Source organism: Leucoraja erinacea, chromosome 1 (assembly GCF_028641065.1).
Source record: "Leucoraja erinacea ecotype New England chromosome 1, Leri_hhj_1, whole genome shotgun sequence".
In the NCBI taxonomy this organism is placed as follows: Eukaryota; Metazoa; Chordata; class Chondrichthyes; order Rajiformes; family Rajidae; genus Leucoraja; species Leucoraja erinaceus.
The window spans coordinates 49,259,329-49,280,337 of NC_073377.1; the positions used below are offsets into that span (position 1 = coordinate 49,259,329).

At 43.3% G+C, this 21,009-nt stretch overlaps 1 protein-coding gene across 2 annotated transcripts in view; it reads right to left on the reverse strand.

Annotated features, from left to right (window-relative positions):
* mcidas (multiciliate differentiation and DNA synthesis associated cell cycle protein) overlaps positions 1-15,379 on the reverse strand; it is a 28,768-nt gene extending 13,389 nt beyond the window's left edge. Inside the window, exons 1-3 of one of the 2 annotated variants that reach the window (XM_055634278.1) lie at positions 14,495-15,379; positions 13,864-14,134; positions 2,584-2,650 (exon numbers count right to left, since the gene is read on the reverse strand). In XM_055634278.1, coding sequence (XP_055490253.1) covers positions 2,584-2,650; positions 13,864-13,983 — 187 coding nt within the window. In that variant the 5' untranslated portion in view covers positions 13,984-14,134; positions 14,495-15,379. Of the gene's footprint in view, positions 1-2,583; positions 2,651-3,495; positions 4,324-13,863; positions 14,135-14,494 lie in introns of those variants that run through there. The other variant, XM_055634287.1, reaches the window with a different exon arrangement.
* Between the last annotated feature and the right edge of the window lie 5,630 nt (positions 15,380-21,009).

Genomic DNA, 21,009 nt, shown 5'->3' on the forward strand with positions numbered 1-21,009 from the left:
GTGGTGAATCTGTTGAATTAATTGCCACAGAAGGCTCTGGAGACCGTCAATTGATATTTTTAAGGTAAAGAGAGATAAAGTCTTGATCAGTACAGGTGTCAGGAGTTATGGGAAAAAGCCAGGAGAATGGGGTTAGGAGGGAGAAATAGATCAGCCATGTTTAAATGGTGGAGTAGACTTGATGGGCCGAATGGCCTAATTCTGCTCCTATCACTTATGAACTTATGAAGGAACTGCAGATTCTGGGTTACACCAAAGATACACAAAATAATGACCCCGCTGAGTTACCAGCATTTTGTGTCTATAGACGAGTAGAAGCAGTTTTCACTGACAAGAGGTTGCGTATCTCTAAAACATAGCTTGAAAATGATTGACAAAATAAATAGCCAGCAGTAATAAGCGAAAAACGCAAGGAATCATGGGATTTGTCAAAGGTCATTCGCGATATAGAAAAAGCGAATGAAGCGCTGGCTGTATAAACTGTGTATAAATTCTTATTTTTATTCATAATTTATGTGTAAAAATATATTTAATCTGGGGAACGGGGGTGCCAGGTAGCGGGAGAGGGGGTGTACCAGTGAGAGAGAGGGGGCAGATGCGAGTGGGAGACAGGGGAGAGTCTGGACCAACAGAGAGACATTCTCAGCAGTTGAACTGCTGCTTGTGTACAGACCTACGTTTTATCCGTAGTCAGGATCGAACCTGGGTCTCCAGCACTGTAAGTGCTGTTGAATTGCTACTGGTTGTCCCTGTCCCCTCCCGAATGTCCCATCCCTGTCCGGGGGCGGCCGGAGATGTCCGAGGTGACCCTGGATTGACGGGACACCGGCCTGGAGCAGTGGTGGCCCCAAGCTTACAGCCAGCATGGAAAAGAAGCGCTAACTTCAGCTCAACCCTGCGTGTCCCGCCGGGTTAACTGACAGCCCTGGACTGATGGGACATCGGCCGGGAACAGTCGCGGCCCCAGGCGAACAGCCAGCACGGAGAAGAAGCGCTAATTTTGACACCCAGCATCTTTGGGGAAAAGGAAGGAATAGGTGAGGTTTCGGGTCGAGCCCTTCTCCAGAGATGTTGCGTGACCCACAAAGTTACTGCAGCATTTTGTGTGTATCCCTGTTGATGACTGGTGCTTGGGTTTCGCCGACACCGAGGGGGTTAACCAACAGCCACTGTATAAGGCGAGAGTCTCCGGCTGCTGACGGTCCCCGGCCCGTCGAGGAACAGGTTCCTTGGGAGTTGGAGCAGAGTTGAGCTGGAGTTAGTGCTTGTTCTCCATGCTGGCTGTAAGCCTGGGGCCGCTACTGCCCCGGACCGGTGTCCTGTCAGTCCAGGGTCACCCCGGACATCTCCGGCCGCCTCCGGACAGGGATGGGACACTCGGGAGGGGACAGGGACAGTCCAGTAGCAATTCAACAGCGCTTGCAGCGCTGGAGACCCAGGTTCGATCCTGACTATGAATGAAACGCAGGTCTGTATACATGCAGCAGCTGAGCTGCCGAGAATGTTTATCACGATTGACCTATGACCTGGGCATGCGCAGTCGGAATACCGAAATCGCTTATTGCGTGAAAGAATGGTGGGAGAATATTTCAATAGAACTTTCAAAATGAAAACTAAGCCTTTCGTAGGAAAGGACAGGAGAGAGGTGCAAATGGTGCTATTTGTTTTCTGTGATGACCACACTGCATTGCGCTCGAGTTGCATCCATGGCTTTCCCTGTACACTGTCAATGTTATTAAGGGGCCCGTGTGACATTGATGCTGGATTTAAACTAAAGAAGCAATATGCAAGAAAATCCCGATTTTGAAACTAACTGAACAATCTCCAGCCCCGGGATAAAGCTCTGGGTCAATGTATCTCGACACCCAGTGACCGCATAGTTACTGGGCGAGGGTGTATACTGTGGTGTTACGATCATAGCACAACCTGACTCGAAACGTCACCCATTCCTTCTCTCCAGAGATGCTGCCTGTTCCGCTGAATTACTCAGGGTGTCTTCTGAAGGAAGTATTGTTTGTTGATCTTTGTACATTCATTGCGGCTAGAATTGTTGACACTTCATCGTTAGCTACACTGTCGTCCGCGTCTAGATAAACAACGTGTGTCCAACATCAATAAACAACCTCGGAAGTTCTACAATAATTAATCGCAAGAATGGTTTTGCTAGATGCCGCGTTCGTTCATGTTTCTAACTACAGGTGGCTTTCGCAAAACGTAAAAGATGTACCTAAATAGCTCTCTTTTGTAATTCCGAGTCGTTTCAAGTATCAGTCGAGTGCCTGCAGAATGACCAATGTTAATGTGAACCCGTTTTGCAATGTTTTCCGAAGAAACCTCTTTAAATGGTAGTATCGCCCCAATGTTCTAACCTTTGGAAGGCTGCAGAGTTAATGGCCCAGCAAAGTCAAGATTCCTTTTTAAACGTGCTCATTGTTATATCTTTCACCAATGTGTTCCTTTGTTTCCAATGGCAACGACTGATGAGAGCTTGAGAACTGCATTAATATGTAATGAGGATTCCTTTAAAACTGCGCGTACTTCCTGATGGTTTCATCAGGACACGGTGGTATGAGATGTACTTACCACACATGATATCCACATCTTTGAAATCCTGCAGGTCAAACGCTGATGCTTCCTGTAACTGCAAATTCTGTAAAAAGAAAAAAAAAACACATTTCAGTAATTAAATTCCATCCTCCAAATAAAGATTGTAGTTTATCGTGTAGCTATTGTTGACAAGGAAATGTAAGGTTTGTAGGGCATTTCGACAACGTTAAGTGCCAAGTTCCCTTTTATTGTTTCCGATTGGACGCTGGTTTAACCTCGTCCTGTCTCCATTCAGCCACCGCCTCCGTTTCCCCCCACTTTGGCCTATTAACTTGCTTGAATCCGAGTCTGACTCTCTGCAACTTTCAAGATAAAAATGTATTGCCTATTCCCTATTTCTAAAATCGATTATGTTACAATATTCGCCTACTCTCCTGTTAATGATGGATTCTATTTTCCCTTCTGAAATGTCTCGAGTGTGTTGCATTTCATTCACTCTGTGTGTGCAGTTTATACAGACGCGCGCACACATATTTGCAAGCACAAATAAAGCTTTTCGCTGTAACCCGGTACACGTGACAATAAACTAAACTAATGTATAGGCAGGAATTGCGGATGCTGGTTTACACCAGACATCCAAACACAAAATGCTGGAGTAAGTCAGCGGGCCAGGCAGCATCTCTGGAGAAAAGGAATAGGTGACGTTTCGGATCGAGACCCTTATTCAGACTCCTCAGACTCAGTCTGAAGAAGGGTCCTAACCTGAAATACATGTCTGAAGAAAGGTCCCGACCCAAAACGTCTCAAAAGGTCCCGGCCCAAAACCTATTCCTTCTCTCCAGAGATGCTGCCTGTCCCGCAAAGTTACTCCAGCGTTTATGTTAAACTAAACTAATGTTATACACATATAATAAATCATGTATTATAAGCAATATTTAAAAGGCATACCTGGAAATCAAATTCCCATTGAGGAAATGGCATGTGACAGGTTTGGAGTGCCATTGGAAGAGCTTCCTGTTCGCCTGCAAAGGTCTGTCCCTATTCTGTAAAAATTGCACTAGCTCCTCACAAACTACCTGTTCCGTGTATTTAGACCTGATTGTCTGCAATGGCAACAATAATTAAACTGGGAACAATTCTTGAGGTCGACAACACAATGTAAAGCTGCAAGTGCAGGTCACCATCGAAGTGCTCAGTTCCCTGGCGGCTGTGAGTTTGCGACCGGGTCTGAGCAGCATCTATATATCTGTACACTCTTACTGCCGATCCATGATCTGGGTAACGCACTGGCTTTTAGTTTCGCTAACTTGACTTGGGAGCAGTTACTACTGCGTCGCCAGCCCTTACTTCCCTTCAATAGGGCAGATACACGAGCCAACCACAACGCACCTGCAGCCTACAAAATATCTTCACACTTCAACACAGTCAAAGATTAACCCAGCTTGTTGTTTCAGCGGCTTGACACTGATTCTCGGCAGCATTCCTGCCACGCCCGGAGCCCGTGTGTGGTCGGGGTTACGTAATGCCAACTTTCCAAACAAGGAAGCGACCAAAAGGAGATCGGACTGTTGTTAATTACAACCTTCGGGGACGTTAACATCCAACATACAGTCGGCTTTGGCGCCTTCCGCCTGCACTGGGAAAGGTAAACACGAACCTTCTATTGGGCATCACAGAGACTGATGGAGACTCAGGAAGCTGCAACCTTGAGCAAAAACACAAAATGCGTGAGGAACTCAGCGGGTCAGGCAGCATCTGGGGAGGGAATGGAGTCTGAAGAAGTCCAGGACAAGGGGTCACAGCTTAAGGATAAAGGGGAAATCCTTTAAAACCGAGATGAGAAGAACTTTTTTCACGCAGAGAGTGGTGAATCTCTGGAACTCTCTGCCACAGAGGGTAGTTGAGGCCAGTTCATTGGCTATATTTAAGAGGGAGTTAGATGTGGCCCTTGTGGCTAAGGGGATCAGGGGGTATGGAGAGAAGGCAGGTACGGGATACTGAGTTGGATGATCAGCCATGATCATATTGAATGGCGGTGCAGGCTCGAAGGGCCGAATGGCCTATTCCTGCACCTAATTTCTATGTTTCTATGTTTCTATGAAGGGTCCCGAACCGAAAGGCCGTCTGTCCGTTCCCTTCACAGATGCTGCCTGTCCCGCTGAGTTACTCCAGCACCTTGTGTTTGGCACAGAGACGGGTGTGTTTTTACTGGTTATTCCCACCATTTCATTCACACTGCCCGCTTCCCCGAGGTACTGTTTCTTTTTCCGAAGGTAACGGGTACTGCTGGCAAGTCAGTGATATTTGCCCTTCTCTGACTACATGTCAGAAGATGAACACCTCTCTCTAAAAGGGTCACACACACTCACCCTGCCTGTCGTGGTCATCGTTTAAGTTTATTATCGTCACGCCTACCGAGGCACAGTGAAAAGCTATGTTATTTCGTGCTATCCAATCAAAACTGATAACACTGTACATAAATACAAAGAAGCCAAACTCAAAGTACAATAAGTAGAACAAAGTAAAAGATACAGAGCTCAGAATATAAATCTCAGCATTGCTGCGCACCAACCTGTGGAATTCTTTGCCACAGAAGGCTGTGGAAGCCAAGTCAAGTGATCTTTTTAAAGCAGAGATAGATAGATTCTTGATTAGTATTGGGTGCTGGGGGTTATGGGGAGAAGGCAGGAAAATGGGGTTGGGAGGGAGGGAGAGATAGTTCAGCCACGATTGAATGGTGGAGTAGACTTGATGGGCAGAATGGCCTAATTCTCATCCTATCACTTATAACCTATGACACCAGTTCCTTAGGAAGTCCAATGGCCACAATGGGGTAGATATGAATCGAACAGTAACCTGGCTTATGGAAGGGCCGTTCATAAAGCTGGTATGGGGAAGAAGCTGGTTCTGAGTCTGGTGGTGGTACGTGCCTTCAGTCTTCTGTGTCTTCTGCCGGTTGGGAGTAGAGAGAAGGAGGGATGACTGGGGTTGGATTATGATTTTGATTATATTAATGATTAAGGTACAAGTGTTACATAATGATAAGGATAAGTTTGCTGCATTGTGTCCTTAAAGTTCTGTGTACTCTTCTGTAGTAGGAGAGAGTGGTTACTTGCCCTGGTAGTGTTGAGGAAAGGATGAGAAGCTATCGTCATGGAGGGTCTGATAAAAATTCACCAGTGTATTATTTTAAACTCAACCCAATCAAGAATTGATGTAATATTCTAAACTTTTCTTTAAAAAAATAAGAATTCCAAATGTTATTTCCTCTGCTCTGGTTGGGCCCACTATTCCTGCTCAAGTAACAAAGTTGAGGGTAGAGGGATATAGCAAATATGTGTAGGAATCAGATCCTCCCATTTAATCTTCCCCGGACTGTCATATTTTGTCCTAAATGACAACTGCTGATAGATGATGATCGGTTCTATAGACTTGAGCTACTGTTCGATTTATCTCTACCCCTTTCCTTCCTGTTCAATTGAATTAATTTCAACCTAACCTCCCATTCAGTGATAAAGATGAGAGCTCCTACATTAATAACATTACTGGTGAGTCATCAACTTTATTCAGCATATCAAATGAACCATGTGTCTGACACTGAACTACACAGCGATGGAGAAACTTAGTGCAATCATAGTTAAGGAAGACATATTTTATTTTAGGCAAGTAGTAAAGATATACCACAACTGGCATTAATATGCATAGATTTATTAAGCCTGTATTCCTATGTAATCTAAGGGGCAGCACAGTGAAGACACAGTGGTGCAACTCGTAGAGTTGCTTCCTCATAGCTCCAGAGACCCGGGTTCAATCCTGACCTCGGGTGCTCTCTGTGTGGAGTTTGCACATTCTCCCTGTGACTATGTGGGTTTCCTCTGGGTGCTCCAGTTTCCTCCCACATCCCAAAGACATGTGGGTGTGTAGATTAAATTTGGCTCTGTAAATTGCCCCTAGTGTGTAGGAAGTGGATGCAAATGTGGGATAACATAGAACTAGTGTGAACGGGTGACCGATGGTCAGCATGAACTGGGTGGGCCAAAGGGTCTGAATCCATCTGTATCTCTAAACTAAACTAAACAATGACTGACCAAAATAAGTATTTTTAATATACAATACTAACATCGTGATAGTAGCAAAAATGTAAAACCCACCCCAACAATCAACAGTTCTTCAAGGGAGATAATGCAACAAATAAATAGTATTATGTAACTTAATTAAATGTGTCCCAACTATCACTGACCCCTGATAAAGGATGCCAAGACACATGAACATCTTGCCCATAATAATCCCTCTGTAATAATTCTTATTTTCTGCAGCATTTGCTACATATCTTAAATCCGTTTTATTAAAGTTTATGTACAACAACAACAACTACTTTAATGCTGACCAATTTATTTATGACAATTATGACTTTCAAAAAGACACTTTGACAGATTATTTGGATAGGAAGGGGTTATGAGCCAAATTCAGGCAAATGGAACTAGCCCAGAATGCCAACTAGTTTGGCGTAGGCATGTTGGGCCCAAGAACTCATTTCCACGCTGTATAGCTCTATGATTCTATTTAACAATAGATGTCTCATTCGGTACATGAATTTGATAGAAGTAAGAAGTAAGAAATCTTCACAAATTGTTCAGTATACGTATAGTTTTCCATGTCTTGAGTTTCAGTTTCAATTGGTGTTCGGAAATCAATGTCTAATGCCCCTGTCCCACTTAGGAAACCTGAACGCAAACCTCTGGAGACTTTCTGCCCCACCCAAGGTTTCCGTGCGATTCCCAGAGGTTGTTGTCAGTCTCCCTACCTGCTTCCACTACCTGTAACCTCCGGCAGCCACCTGCAACCTCCGGGAACCGCACGGAAACCTTGGATGGGGTGCAAAGTCTCCAGAGGTTTCCGTTCAGATTTCCTAAGTGGGACAGGGGCATTTCTGTTAATGTCATTAGTCTACCTTCACTGATTTACAAATACTAATTTACTGCCAGCTACTGTATTCTCCAAAGGTGTCCACTGAGTAAATTAGAGACACCGTATGTAGTTTCTCCTTTGCTTTAGTAATTAGCTATAATTAATTTTGGGTAGACACAAAACGCTGGAATAACGCTGCGGGACAGGCAGCATCTATGGAGAGAAGGAATAGGTGACGTTTTGGGTCAAGACCCTTCTTCAGGCTGATGTCAGGGGAGTGGGTGGTACAGAGATAAAATGTAGTCAGAGACAGTAAGACTTGTGGGATAACTGGGACTGTGGAGGGGATGGAGAGGGAAAGCAAAGGCTACTGGAAGTTAGAGAAGTCAATGTTCATACCTCTGGGGTGTAAGCTACCCAAGTGAAATATGAGGTGCTGTTCATCCAATTTGCGCTGGGCCTCACTCTGACAATGGAGGAGGCCCAGGACAGGAAAGTCAGATATAGAGGGGGAGTTAAAGTGCTGAGCAACGGTCTCTGCGGAAAGCAGAAAGGTGTGGAGATGGGAAGATGTGGCCAGTAGTGGGATCCCGTTGGAGGTGGTGAAAACGTCAGAGGATTATACAGTATGCTGTTTGCGACGGCTGATGGGGTGGGAAGTGAGGACAAGGAGGATCCTGTCCTTGTTACGAATGGGGGAGGAGGAGCAAGAGCGGAGCTGCGCAATATCGAGGAGATTAATTGATTTTGTTTGCTTATAAAAATGGCACAATGGGATCCTCCCTAGTGAGGCACTAATGGAAAAGCATGTCAATTTAAAAATCTTCTTTCAATCTGCAGAACCTCCAGACAAATAGGATCTCACTTTTGCTCCTTCATTACGTTGTGCTTACCTACTCATTTCCGATAAGTTAAATCAGTGATGTTATCTTTTTTAATACAAAACATGCTTAACTTTACCTTTAATTTTAGATTGCTATCCATATAAATGTTGTTCCTAACGCAGAATGTTTGTGTTAAAAAACGATTCATGTGAATTGAAAGTACCTCAATTATTCAGCATTTGAAATACAACCACAACATTCTGGAACTGCACTGCGTATGGATAGCAATAATGTTCATTCTTCTCTTTATAAATTCTGGAACACCCATTGCATATCTTTAATATTTCCTCTTCTTACTTAAAGTTAAAGACAGCGACTGATTACTATTTGGCACACATAATAAAATGATACCAAAAGAATAGAATTGTTACAGTAAATTTTGTATCTATTAGATTCATTGGACTATAGTGGTCATACTGGCATTTCTCCCCAATTATTGAGTCCAAAGTTGGGTCCTTTAGTCAAATAATGTTCATATTATACTGCTCACTGCTCCAAATGGATATCCCATGATAACTATAATTAACAGAATAACTCCACAAATTCAGCCTTTCATGTTTTATACAGTATTTTACCGTAGCGTTCTGACAATATGACCTCATGTGCAAAATACAAACCTTTCTTCCCATCAACCATTGGGTATAAGAAAGACATGACGTTAAAACAGGTGCACTATATTTGTGAAAGGCATAAAATGTCAAAATTTCCAATCTTATATGCAACATAATTGGCATAAATGTTAACTTGGTTTCTCTCTCCATGTTTGCTAAATTGCAAAATATTCCCAGCTTTTCTTTTGTTTCGCTACCTTTGACACAAGCACCCCTTATCTGGACCTTATAAAAAGAAACAGGTGAGGAAATAGAATATTGGCTGTCTGCATAGGAAGCTCATAATTAGGTATTAGCCACCAAAGATTATCTACAGTTACTGAAGAGTAGTGGCCAGTGGAATGGACCAGAAAGGCCTAGAAGGAAACTACTGCAATTAGTCTCAAGAAGGGTCTCCACCCGAAATGTGACCCTTCTCTGTCCTCCAGAGCTGCTGTCTGAATTGCTGAGTTACTCCAGCATTTTGTGTTTTTTTTTAAATAGAATGAAGCAGAATACGTTTGTAAAAAGGCAGCAGTGAGTTTTGATGCATAGGTTGACAAGAGACATTAGGGATAGAATAAAACTAAAAGAAAAGATGTATAACACAACAACGATTATCCGGAAGCCAGAGGATTGGGAAACTTTCACAGGACAACAGAAGGAAACAAAACGGGCAATACGGGCTGAAAAGATGAAGTACGAAGGGAAGCTGGCCAGGAATATAAAGGACAGTAAAAGCTTCTTTAGATATGTTAAGGGAAAAAGAGTAGCAAAGTCAAATGTGGGTCCCTTGAAGGCAGACACGGGTGAAATTATTATGGGCAACAAGGAAATGGCAGAAGAGTTGAATAGGTACTTCGGATCTGTCTTCACTAAGGAAGACACAAACAATTTCCCAGATGTACTGGAGGACAGAGGATCTAAGGGGGTAGAGGAACTGAAAGAAATTTTCATTAGGCAAGAAATAGTATTGAGTAGGCTAATGGGACTGAAGGATGATAAATCCCCTGGGCCTGATGGTCTGCATCCCAGGGTCCTCGGGGAGGTGGCTCTAGAAATAGTGAACGCATTGGTGATAATTTTCCAATGTTCAATAGATTCAGGATCAGTTCCTGTGGATTGGAGGATAGCTAATGTTATCCCACTTTTCAAGAAGTGAGAGAGAAAACGGGGAATTACAAACCACTTAGCCTGACTTCGGTGGTGGGAAAGATGCTGGAGTCAATTATTAAAGAGGTAATAATGGGGCATTTGGATAGCAGTAAAAGGATTAGTCCAAGTCAACATGGATTTATGAAAGGGAAATCATGCTTGACTAATCTTCTGGACTTTTTTGAGGATGTGACAAGTAAAATGGATGAAGGGGTGCCAGTGGATGTAGTGTATCTAGACTTTCAAAAAGCCTTTGATAAGGGACACTGGTGACTAAAATTATTTGGCAGACCGGAAGCAAAGAGTAGGAGTGAACGGATCCTTTTCAGAATGGCAGGCAGTGGCGAGTGGAGTGCCGCAAGGCTCGGTGTTGGGGCCGCAACTATTTACCATATATATTAATGATATGGAAGAGGGAATTTGGAGTAACACTAGCACGTTTGTGGATGACACAAAGTTGGATGGCAGTGTGAACTGTGAAGAGGATGTTAGGATGTTGCAGGGTGACCTGGACAGGTTGAGTGAGTGGGCAGATGCGTGGCAGATGCAGTATAATATAGATAAATGTGAGGTTATCCACTTTGGTGGCAAAAGCAAAGGGGCAGATTATTATCTCAATGGGGTTAGGTTATGTAAGGGGGAGGTACAGCGAGATCTGGGTGTCCTTGTACACCGGTCACTGAAAGTTGGCGTGCAGGTACAGCAGGCAGTGATGAAAGCTAATGGAATGTTGGCCTTCATAACAAGAGGATTTCAGTATAGGAGTAAAGAGGTTCTTCTGCAGTTGTATCTAGTGTATCTAGTGAATCTGAATCTGAATCTGAATCTGAATCTGAGTTGTATAGGACTCTGGTGAGACCACATCTGGAGTATTGTGTACAGTTTTGGTCTCCTAATTTGAGGAAGGACATCCTTGTGATTGAAGCAGTGCAGCGTAGGTTCATGAGATTGATCCCTGGGATGGCGGGACTGTCATATGAGGAAAGATTGAAAAGACTAGGCTTGTATTCACTGGAGTTTAGAAGGATGAGGGGGTATCTTATAGAAACATATAAAATTATAAAATGACTGGACAAGCTAGATGCAGGAAAAATGTTCCCAATGTTGGGCAAGTCCAGAACCAGGGGCCACAGTCTTAGAATAAAGGGGAGGTCATTTAAAACTGAGGTGAGAAAAAACTTTTTCATCCAGCGAGTTGTGCATTTATGGAATTCCCTGCCACAGAGGGCAGTGGAGGCCAAATCACTGGATGGATTTAAGAGAGAGTTAGATAGAGCTCTAGGGGCTAGTGGAGTCAAGGGATATGGGGAGAAGGGGATACGGGTTATTGATAGGGGACGATCAGCCATGATCACAATGAATGGTGGTGCTGGCTCGAAGGGCCGAATGGCCTTCCCCTGCACCTATTTTCTATGTTTCTATGTTTCTATATACCCTTCTCACCCTTCGACCCTGTATCTGGGGACATTAACAGTGTAATGGGGATCATGACAGAAGCTTCCTCGTGGTGATCCCCTGAGCACTCAGTGACGCATCGGGCGACCAATTCTGTCAACGTTGGACGACGCGGAAGCCAACAGCGGGCTATGCATCATCCAACACACGAGCAAACAAACAGTGTAATACAGCAAAAAGTAACACAAAACACAGCCACAAGCACCCTGCCCATCACATCTTGGTCCTTCCTCTTACATCTATCATGACACAGGCAACTCACTCGAAACTCTGCTATAATACCCAATGATAGGTCATCAACCTGAAATGTTAACTTTGTTTCTCTGTCCATAGAATCTGCCTCGTCTGCTGAGTATTTCCGTCGTTGTTATGAGATTCAAAGAACCACATTTTAAATGTATACAATTAAAGTTGATTAAATGTGCTTTCCAAATTAAATATGTTAATTAAAGCCTCTTTAGCAAATGTGTTATGTCAGAACCATACACACAATACAACAGTATTATGTTATGTTTCAAGTAATTTTCTAAACTTATGCTACCAAAATGTTTTTAAATGATTTTGTTTCCAACAGCTTCTGTATGATGTACACCACTCCCTTTTTTCTCCTCTCCCATCAGACAAGAGGCAGAGAAGTTTAAAAACGCATACCTCCAGATTCAGGAGCATTTCTTCAGGCAACTGAACAGTCCTATCATCGGTTGGAGAGCTGTCCAGGCCTCCCATCTACCTCATTTGAAACTTTTAATTGGACTTTATCAGACGTCAATGTTATATCTTTGCACTAAATGTTGTATCTTTATCCTTTATTTGTGCACTGTAATTGTATTCATATATAGTACTTTCTAGCATCTTGCTGGTTGCATCCTCCGATGGAGGTTATTTGATAATTAAAAGGTTGGCAGAAGCAGAACTAGGGTGACAACAGCTATTCCAATATTTTGACATAACTTAGGACAAGTGGGAGATATGTAATTAATTTACAGGGAGCTGTAAGAGTTATCTACATAGATGGTAAGAACATTTCACTTAAGCCAAGTCCAAGAATGTTTAATGGATTCCCTTGTGGTCAGTTTCATTTGGAACATCAACTGATGAAGGCTCTAGACCCGAAACGTCACCTGTTCCTATTCTCCAGAAATGCTGTTTGACCCGCTGAGTTACTCCAGCTTATGTGTCTATCTACAGCTTCTAAACGACTGTTCCATCAAACTCACACACAGCAGTAAAACCTACTCACTCACTGAACAACAATCCTTATCCATCTGAACTCTTCACGAGCATTGTTATGATCCATAACAGGAAAAATGTTCCCGATGTTCAGGGAGTCCAGAACCAGGGGTCACAGTTTAAGAATAAGGGGTAGGTTGAGATGAGGCAAAACTATTTTGGACTGAGATGAGGCAAAACTTTTTCACCCAGAGAGTTGTGAATCTGTCGAATTCTCTGCCTCAGAAGGCAGTGGTGGCCGATCCACTGGAGTTTTCAAGAGAGAGTTAGGTAAGTATAGCTCTTAGGGCTAATGGAATCAAGGGATGTGGGAGAGAAAGGAGGAAGGGGTACAGATTGGGGATGACCAGCCATGATCATATTGAATGCCGGTGCTAGCTCGAAGGGCCGAATGGCCTACTCCTGCACCTATTTTGTATGTTTCTATGTTTTTTTTTTCTTTGACTGGATTGCACGCAAACAAAAGCTTTTCACTGTATCTCTGTAAACGTGACAATAATAAACTAAAAGTAACTAATCTAGAATAAATAATTCACTCTTTCACGTACCTTGAAACAAACACAAACAATGTCATTTACTCTCATACAAAAATATAGAATAAATCACTGACATTCGCATACAATATGAAACACATACGTACATATTTTTAACCATTTTCTATAAGAATTATGCATACAGAATATCTACTCTCTCGTGCAGACATTGTAATACCTCTGTCGCACACATACACACGCAAACACGCACATCCTCAACATTTATTCAAATATGTAACTGTCTGCTTCATATTCTCCCAAACAGATAAAATAGATTACTAACTCAGGGCAAACTCAAACATATGCACAACTGAACCGAGGACATTTCTAATTCGTTCATCTTCAAAACCATGCTTTCATTTATTGATTCGTCCATGTATACTAAAGATGCTCTCTAAGTTTGATATTCTGGACATTCATATTTACACACCACGTTTATTACTATCCCTTTACTTCCTCGTTCATACAGTGAACCTGACACACTTTCACTCTCGTTCTCATTGATGGACGCACCACCCAGTTATTTCCACATTCTCATTCACTCTAACAGGAGCCACGCACCTGGCGGGTTGGTGCATTGGATGATTCCTGGTGTAGTCCAGATGTGCACTCGGCCAAGTCTTGCCATACCGTTTCATCTATAGTCGCAAATGCTAACAAAAAAGAACACATACACAACATGTTGGACTTTGAATAAAAATAACACGAACATGGTTACATCCGCGTTGTGAGTAAAGTGAGTAAAGTCTGTACCTGGGTCTGGGGCGATCGCCGCTGTCTCAGTATAGAGGGCCACCTGCGAGGAAGCGCCACACATGTTCTGCCCGTCTGTCTGCGCATCACAGAAAAACAGCAACGTAAAGCAGTGTTTTTGTCAATCGAATTTTGGACATTAAAATACACATATTATTCACAATAAAGCTATTGGACGGGAGCAAAGAGCGACGACTTAAAATCAATTCCAAAACTTGCAATCCTCTGATGAATATGCCGATGGATTGAACGGATTGCCTCTTGACATGTATTAAATCGGCGATCTCGGTGGTAATGCACGATATTAGTTGCAAATGGAAATGGCATTTACATCGCATCCTGTGGACCGGCGCAATCACCCAACGTGGAAATCAAACTTCAGTATTCTGAAATAACCTATGCTATAACATGACTGACAGCCCATCAGAGGATGGTGTACCTTCTTGTCAACTTTGGGACGTAGCTTGCCAGAAGTTCGCATTGGTAACTCTGCCATCCTGTTCGGGTAAATTTCTCCAAAGACTTTCCTTCCATTTTGCATTTCGACTGCCTTTCTGGTTATAGTAATAGAACTATTTATTTTCGCTGTTATGTGCTGACAATTTATGACTGCTTTATACTCCGAAGTCTTAAATAAGATTATTATCATTAATTGCCGATTTATGGTATAAATAACCTAAAGGCCGAGGATAAAATGATTATCGGTCGGAAAGGTATCGGCCTTATAGCGGGGATATGCACAGTTATTGCTTTAACCAATCAAACGTTTCCTATTTCGTCTCCACGGGGGGAAAGCGTCCCTGGAGATATGTAATTGCTGCAGGAAGGAGCGCTTAACGCCCCTAGCAGGCAGGCAGGGTGAGCGCCAGAGGTGGCGCCTTCAACACAAGGCAATCTGTGCATGAGAGCGGCGCTAAATTTAAAGCCCCGCAATCTCCCGAGACTGTCCGTTGTTTTTAATCTGCGCCCTTTTCTCGTTCGTTGGCGCCACTTCAACTGTAATTCTACAAAACTGCAGAACTGTTCAGAAATGTAGCCTTTAGCGAGGTCCGGCCCGAAGTTAAATCCCCTGCTATATGACAGTTTTCGTCTTCGAGGGACAGAATTAATTGGTTGTGATAATACTAAAGGACAATGAGTGCGTTTTGTCAGTCTCGCATTCATGTCAATGCAAAACACAGTCCCACTGTGAAAGTGTTTAATCACGCACTATTTCCTTGTTTAACAAATACGACTCATTAAAACCATCCAGGCAATGAATTGTATAATTGTACTTAATTGTACCAAATAATTAAGAATTATTGGACTGCAAAACTACCTGTATACTGATTTTTCCGTTGCAATGTAATAAGGCTTTGAGTTTAAGAGGACAGTTGATAAAATATTTAGGTGTAATTTGGTGTAATTTTTTTACATTCAAAGTGTTAAGATTCACATTTTACTGCTTGGCTGAGCATACAAGATCATACCCGATATACGTACCGAAAAATAAATGGATGCATTTGATCTCTATTAATGTCCTTCGCGTGTGATGTTTACTTTTCCGGTACCTATTTACATGTGCGGTATTCTACTAGCATCTTTTTTTAAATTATTAGATTTGGGACGACACTTGCAAATATGTTAGCAACTAATGTTTTTTCAATGAACAATAATTAATTACGAAATGTAGTGTGTGTATCTATTTTACGCAATAATCTATTATTTCTACTAAATGTAAAATCCAATGTACAATTGTATTTAAACCGAAAGTAAATGGAGTCGAATCTTCCTGCTCTTGGTTTAGTTGATGTCCACGCAGATTTCCGTGCGTGACAAGGGAAGTAAGAACACTATACAACCCATCTGATCTCATCCGCCGGCCTGCTAGACTGGTCTGTGTACCAACTCCACGCGTGTATGTTTGATTTGAGTAACATTCTGATAACCCACTTTAGATTCCCCTGCTCGAGTCGAATCAAAGTTGGCCAAAGCATTGCAGATGCTGGAAATCTGAAAAAGGCACAGCAAACGGAGACAAGGGAAATTGCAGTTACTGGAATCCTGAGCAAGAAATAAAGCGCTGGAGTAACGCAGCGGGTCAGGCAGCATCTATGGAGGGAATCGACAGACGATCTTTCTTCAGACTGATGGAGTGAGGAAAGTAATCTGCAACATAGTTGGGGCAAAGCCTGAATCCCCCATTTCCCTTTTATCTACCTCTTTGTACCCGCACCCCCACCCCCATCCCCATCGCCTCGATGAACCAACCCATCTACATTTAGGACAACGTCGGTTATATATATATATATATATATATCACACACCAGAGCCCCCAGCACAGATCCCTGTGGAACTCGTGTAGGAAGGAACTACAGGTGCTGGTTTCAACCGAAGATAGACACAAAATGCTGGATTAACTCAGCGGGTCAGACAGCATCTCTGGGAAAAGTCTGAAGAAGGGTCTCGACCCAAAACGTCACCTGTTCCTTTCCTCCAGAGATGCTGTCTGACCTGCTGAGTTACTCCAACTTTTTATGTCTATCTCTGTGGAACTCCACTGGTTCCAGTTGAGAATTGGCTCTGTCTCAGCGATTGGCTTTTTGTGAACGCGGGGCAGCAGCAAACAAGTATGAGTGAGAGAGGATGTCTCAAATGAAAATCTATTCATGCAACAGTGACTAGATTCCAAAGTAATTTATTGAAAGTGAAGAGCTTTGGGATATCGTGGATAAATTGTGTAAAAACAATTTCTCCTTATTTTACTTTTATCCTTTGAGAAATGTAGCACCCTTTAAAACTGAAAGATCGATTTACTATATAGAAATGATCTGTGCACATTGTTCACATTACAGTTTATCTGCCATTGAATAAAACAACATAAAGATTTTTGCAAGCTGCCTAAGATAAAGGTTAAAAACGAAGTCATTTCCCAATAGCACTTCACCATTCTCCAAGTCAGTGAAAGGATTGCCCACGGTTGAAATATTGAGTTAGCTGCAGGAGTGATACCGTAATTATATGTTAGCTGTGGATGTTTTCCTTTACCCTTGGATCAGAAGCTGGAGAGCCTAGACCCACTCCAGGAAGGCCAGATAATCACAGAATGCTCACATCTTGGAAGGGAATCAGTAGCCCCATCGAGACCATTCCGTTTAGATATTTTAGCCAAATTCCTTTCAATGCTTTTAACCATTATGTGTGCCTCCCAATATGTAGCTCAGCTCTTTTGGTTCTTCTGCTTGTCTCCTGAAGATTAGAGACCGGAAAGGAGGAAGCCGGCGATGACGGACTTAAGGAGCAAGGGGTGGTAGGAGAGTGAACCAGGGTCTGGCCTACCGCACTCCCAAAGCCGGCAGTGGGAGCCCCCCCCCCATGGGGCACAAAGGTGAGTTCGCAAGAGGAGAGATGACGGCTCGCTGAATGATCCAGATGTCCAAAGAAGGCAATGGATGAAGGCCCTGCAGCAGCCTGGGGCTTGCAGACACCTGATAAGACCTGTCCTAGAGCATGGACTGGACTTCGAAAATGGCACCAAAACCTGGCGCCTCTTGCACGCGGATTCAGTGGGCTATTTCTATACACTTTACTAATCGAAGATTGCGCTTAGGTATGGCAAAACACGGAACTAGATGAAAAAAGAATTACACTGTGCATTTGCACATAGAAACATAGGAAATGGGTGCAGGAGGAGGCCATTTGGCCTATCGAGCCAGCACCGCCATTTATAGTGATCATGGGTGATCATCCACAATCAGTAACCCATGCCTGCCTTCTCCCCATATCCCTTGATTCTGCTAGCCCCTAGAGTATCTAACTCTCTGTTAAATCCATCCAGTGAATTGGCCTCTACTGCCTTCTGTGGCAGAGAATTCCACAAATTCACAACTCTCTGGGTGAAAACGTTTTTTTTCTCATCTCAGTTTTAAATGGCCTCCCCTTTATTCTTACACTGCAGCCCCTGGTTCTGGACCCCCAACATTGGGAACATTTTTCCTGCATCTAGCTTGTCCAGCCCTTTTATAATTGTATATGTCTCTATAACATGCGCTCTCATCCTTCTAAATTCCAGTGACTGCAAGCCTAGTATTTCCAATCTTTCATCATATGACAGTCCCGCCGTCCCAATGATCAATCTCATGAACCTACGCTGCACTGCTTCAATAGCAAGGATGCCCATCCTCAATTAGGAAACCAAAAGTGCACATAATACTCCAGATGTGGTCTCACCAGAGCCCTATACAACTGCAGAAGGACCTATACTCAAATCCTCTTGTTATGAAGGCCAACATGCAATTAGCTTTCTGCCTGCTGTACCTGCATGTTTACTTTCAGTGACTGGTGTACACTTTGCACTTCCCTTTTTCCTGATTTGACACCATTGAGATAATAATCTGCCTCCTTGTTCTTGGCGTCAATGTGGATAATCTCACATTTACTTACATTATACTGCATCTGCCATCTGCCATGCATCTTGCATCTGTCCAAGTTGCCTTACAACCTCCTAGCATCCTCTTCATAGTTCACACTGCCACCCAGCTTTGTGTCATCTGCAAATTTGCTAGTGTTACTTTTAATCCTATCATCTAAATCATTACTATATTGTAAATAGTTGCGGCCCCAGCACTGAGCCTTGCGACACTCCACTCGCCACTGCCTGCCATTGTGACAGGGACCAGTTTATTCCTACTCTTTGGTTCCTGTTTGCCAACCAATTCTCTATCCATGTCAATACCCTACCCCCAATACCATGTGCTCTAATTTTACCCACTAATTCCCTGTTTGGGACCTTATCAGATGATTTCTGAAAGTCCAGATACACTACATCCACTGGCTCTCCTTCATCCATTTTACTTGTCACATCGTCAAAAAATTCCAGAGGATTAGTCAAGCAGGATTTCCCCTTCAGAAATTCATGCTGTCTTGGGCCAATCCTTTCACTGTTATCCAAATCCGCTGTTATTTCTTCTTTAATAATTGACTCCAGCATCTTCCCCACCACCGATGTGCGGCTTACTGGTCTATAATTCCTCATTTTCTCTCTCTCCTTTCTTGAAAAATGGGATGACATTAGCTATCCTCCATTCCCCAGGAACTGATCCTGACTCTATAAAACATTGGGAAATGATCACCAATGCATCCACGATTTCCGAGCCACCTCCTTGAGTACCCAGGGATGCAGACCATCAAGCTCTAGGGATTTATCTGCCTTCAGTCCCATCAGTCTATCCAATACTATTTCTCGCCTAATGCAAGTTTATTTCAGTTCCTCTATCTCCCTAGATCCTCTTTCCTCTAGTACACATGGGAGATTGTTTGTGTCTTACTTAGTGAAGACTGAACCAAAGTACCTGTTCAACTCTTCTGCCATTTCCTTGTTCCCCATAATAATTTCACATGTGGCAATAAAGCATGTTCATACTGGTCTCTTTGGTTCTCAAATCTTCCTCTTATGTAAATAGTTTGTCTTTGTGTGGTCTATTTCTACCTTTCACCATTCTTGATAGTGTTATCAGATCCCTTCTATTCCCAGAATTATCCACGGACCTCCATTATAGAAACATAGAAATTAGGTGCAGGAGTAGGCCATTCGGCCCTTTGAGCCTGCACCGCCATTCAATATGATCATGGCTGATCATCAACTCAGTATCCTGTACCTGCCTTCTCTCCATACCCCCTGATCCCTTTGGCCACAAGGGCCACATCTAACTCCCTCTTAAATATAGCCAATGAACTGGCCTCAACTACCTTCTGTGGCCCAACTAACATTGCTCATTCTCTGAATCACTCATCTCAACAAACCTCTTCTCCGCCCATTCTAAAGGCTTTGTGTCTTTCCTACTGTGTGGTGACACAGTAGCAAGCCATTCTTCATTGGGCAGGGCATTGAGTATATGAATGTAGACGCAAGGAATTACCGATGCTCATTTACAAAAAAAGACACAAAGTGCTGGAGTAACTCGGTGGGTCGAGCAGCATCTCTGGAAAACATTTTTTTTTTGTATTGGGGCCCTTCTTCAGGCTTATTGTGCTGGACTTGATGGTGGGGGGGGGGGGGGGGTAAGAAAGTTGTAAGCGACAAGGGCAGGACAAACCCTGGTGGGTGAAAGATGGATACAAGTGAAGGGAGTTTTTAATAGGCAGATGGTTGAACAAAGGCCGGTGATGAGAAGCCAAAAGTTGTGAGGTAAGAATAGAAACCAGAGGATGAAATATATAGTGGAAAGGGATGGGGCAGGGGAGAAATGTGTGTGAGTGCAGGTGGGGCACAGGGAAGAGGGGGAGTGGGAAGGGGGAAATGGAGGAGGGGGTTATTTTTAGGTTAGTTACCTAAAATTGGAGACTTTAATATTCATACCCTTTGGTTGTAAGCAAGGAGAATATGAGACACTATTCCTCCAGTTTGAGTGTAGACTCACTCTGGCAATGGAGGAGGTCCAGGAGAGAAAGGGAATTATGGGAATGGGAAGTGAAGTTCAACTGTTTAGCAACCGAGAGATCCAGCAGACCTGGGTGGGACGAGTGCATGCGTTCAGCGAAACTACCACCAAGTCTACGCTTGGTCTCACTTGTTGGGTGGTTAAATTATTATTGCACAAGTCATTGGTGAGATCACACTTGGTGTGTTGTGTTCATTTCTGGAACCCCAGGTGTAGAAAAGATGTCATTAAACTGAAAGGAATGCAAAACAGATTCACTAGGTTCTTTCTGGGATTGGAGGGCATGAGTTGTAAGGATTGGCTGGATAGACTGGGACCATTCCCCCCACTCCCCCCTCCTCCCCCCATCCCCACCCCCGCCCCCCCCCCCCCCCCCCCCATTAAATGCCAGAGGAAGGGACAGTGACGGCCATAATTACAACATTTAAAAGACATTTGGACAGGTAGATGGAATGTTCCTGTTCATACCCATGAAAGGGGCAAATGCTGTAAAGTGCCACTAGTGTGGGTAGACACCTTGGTCGGCTTGGCCGAG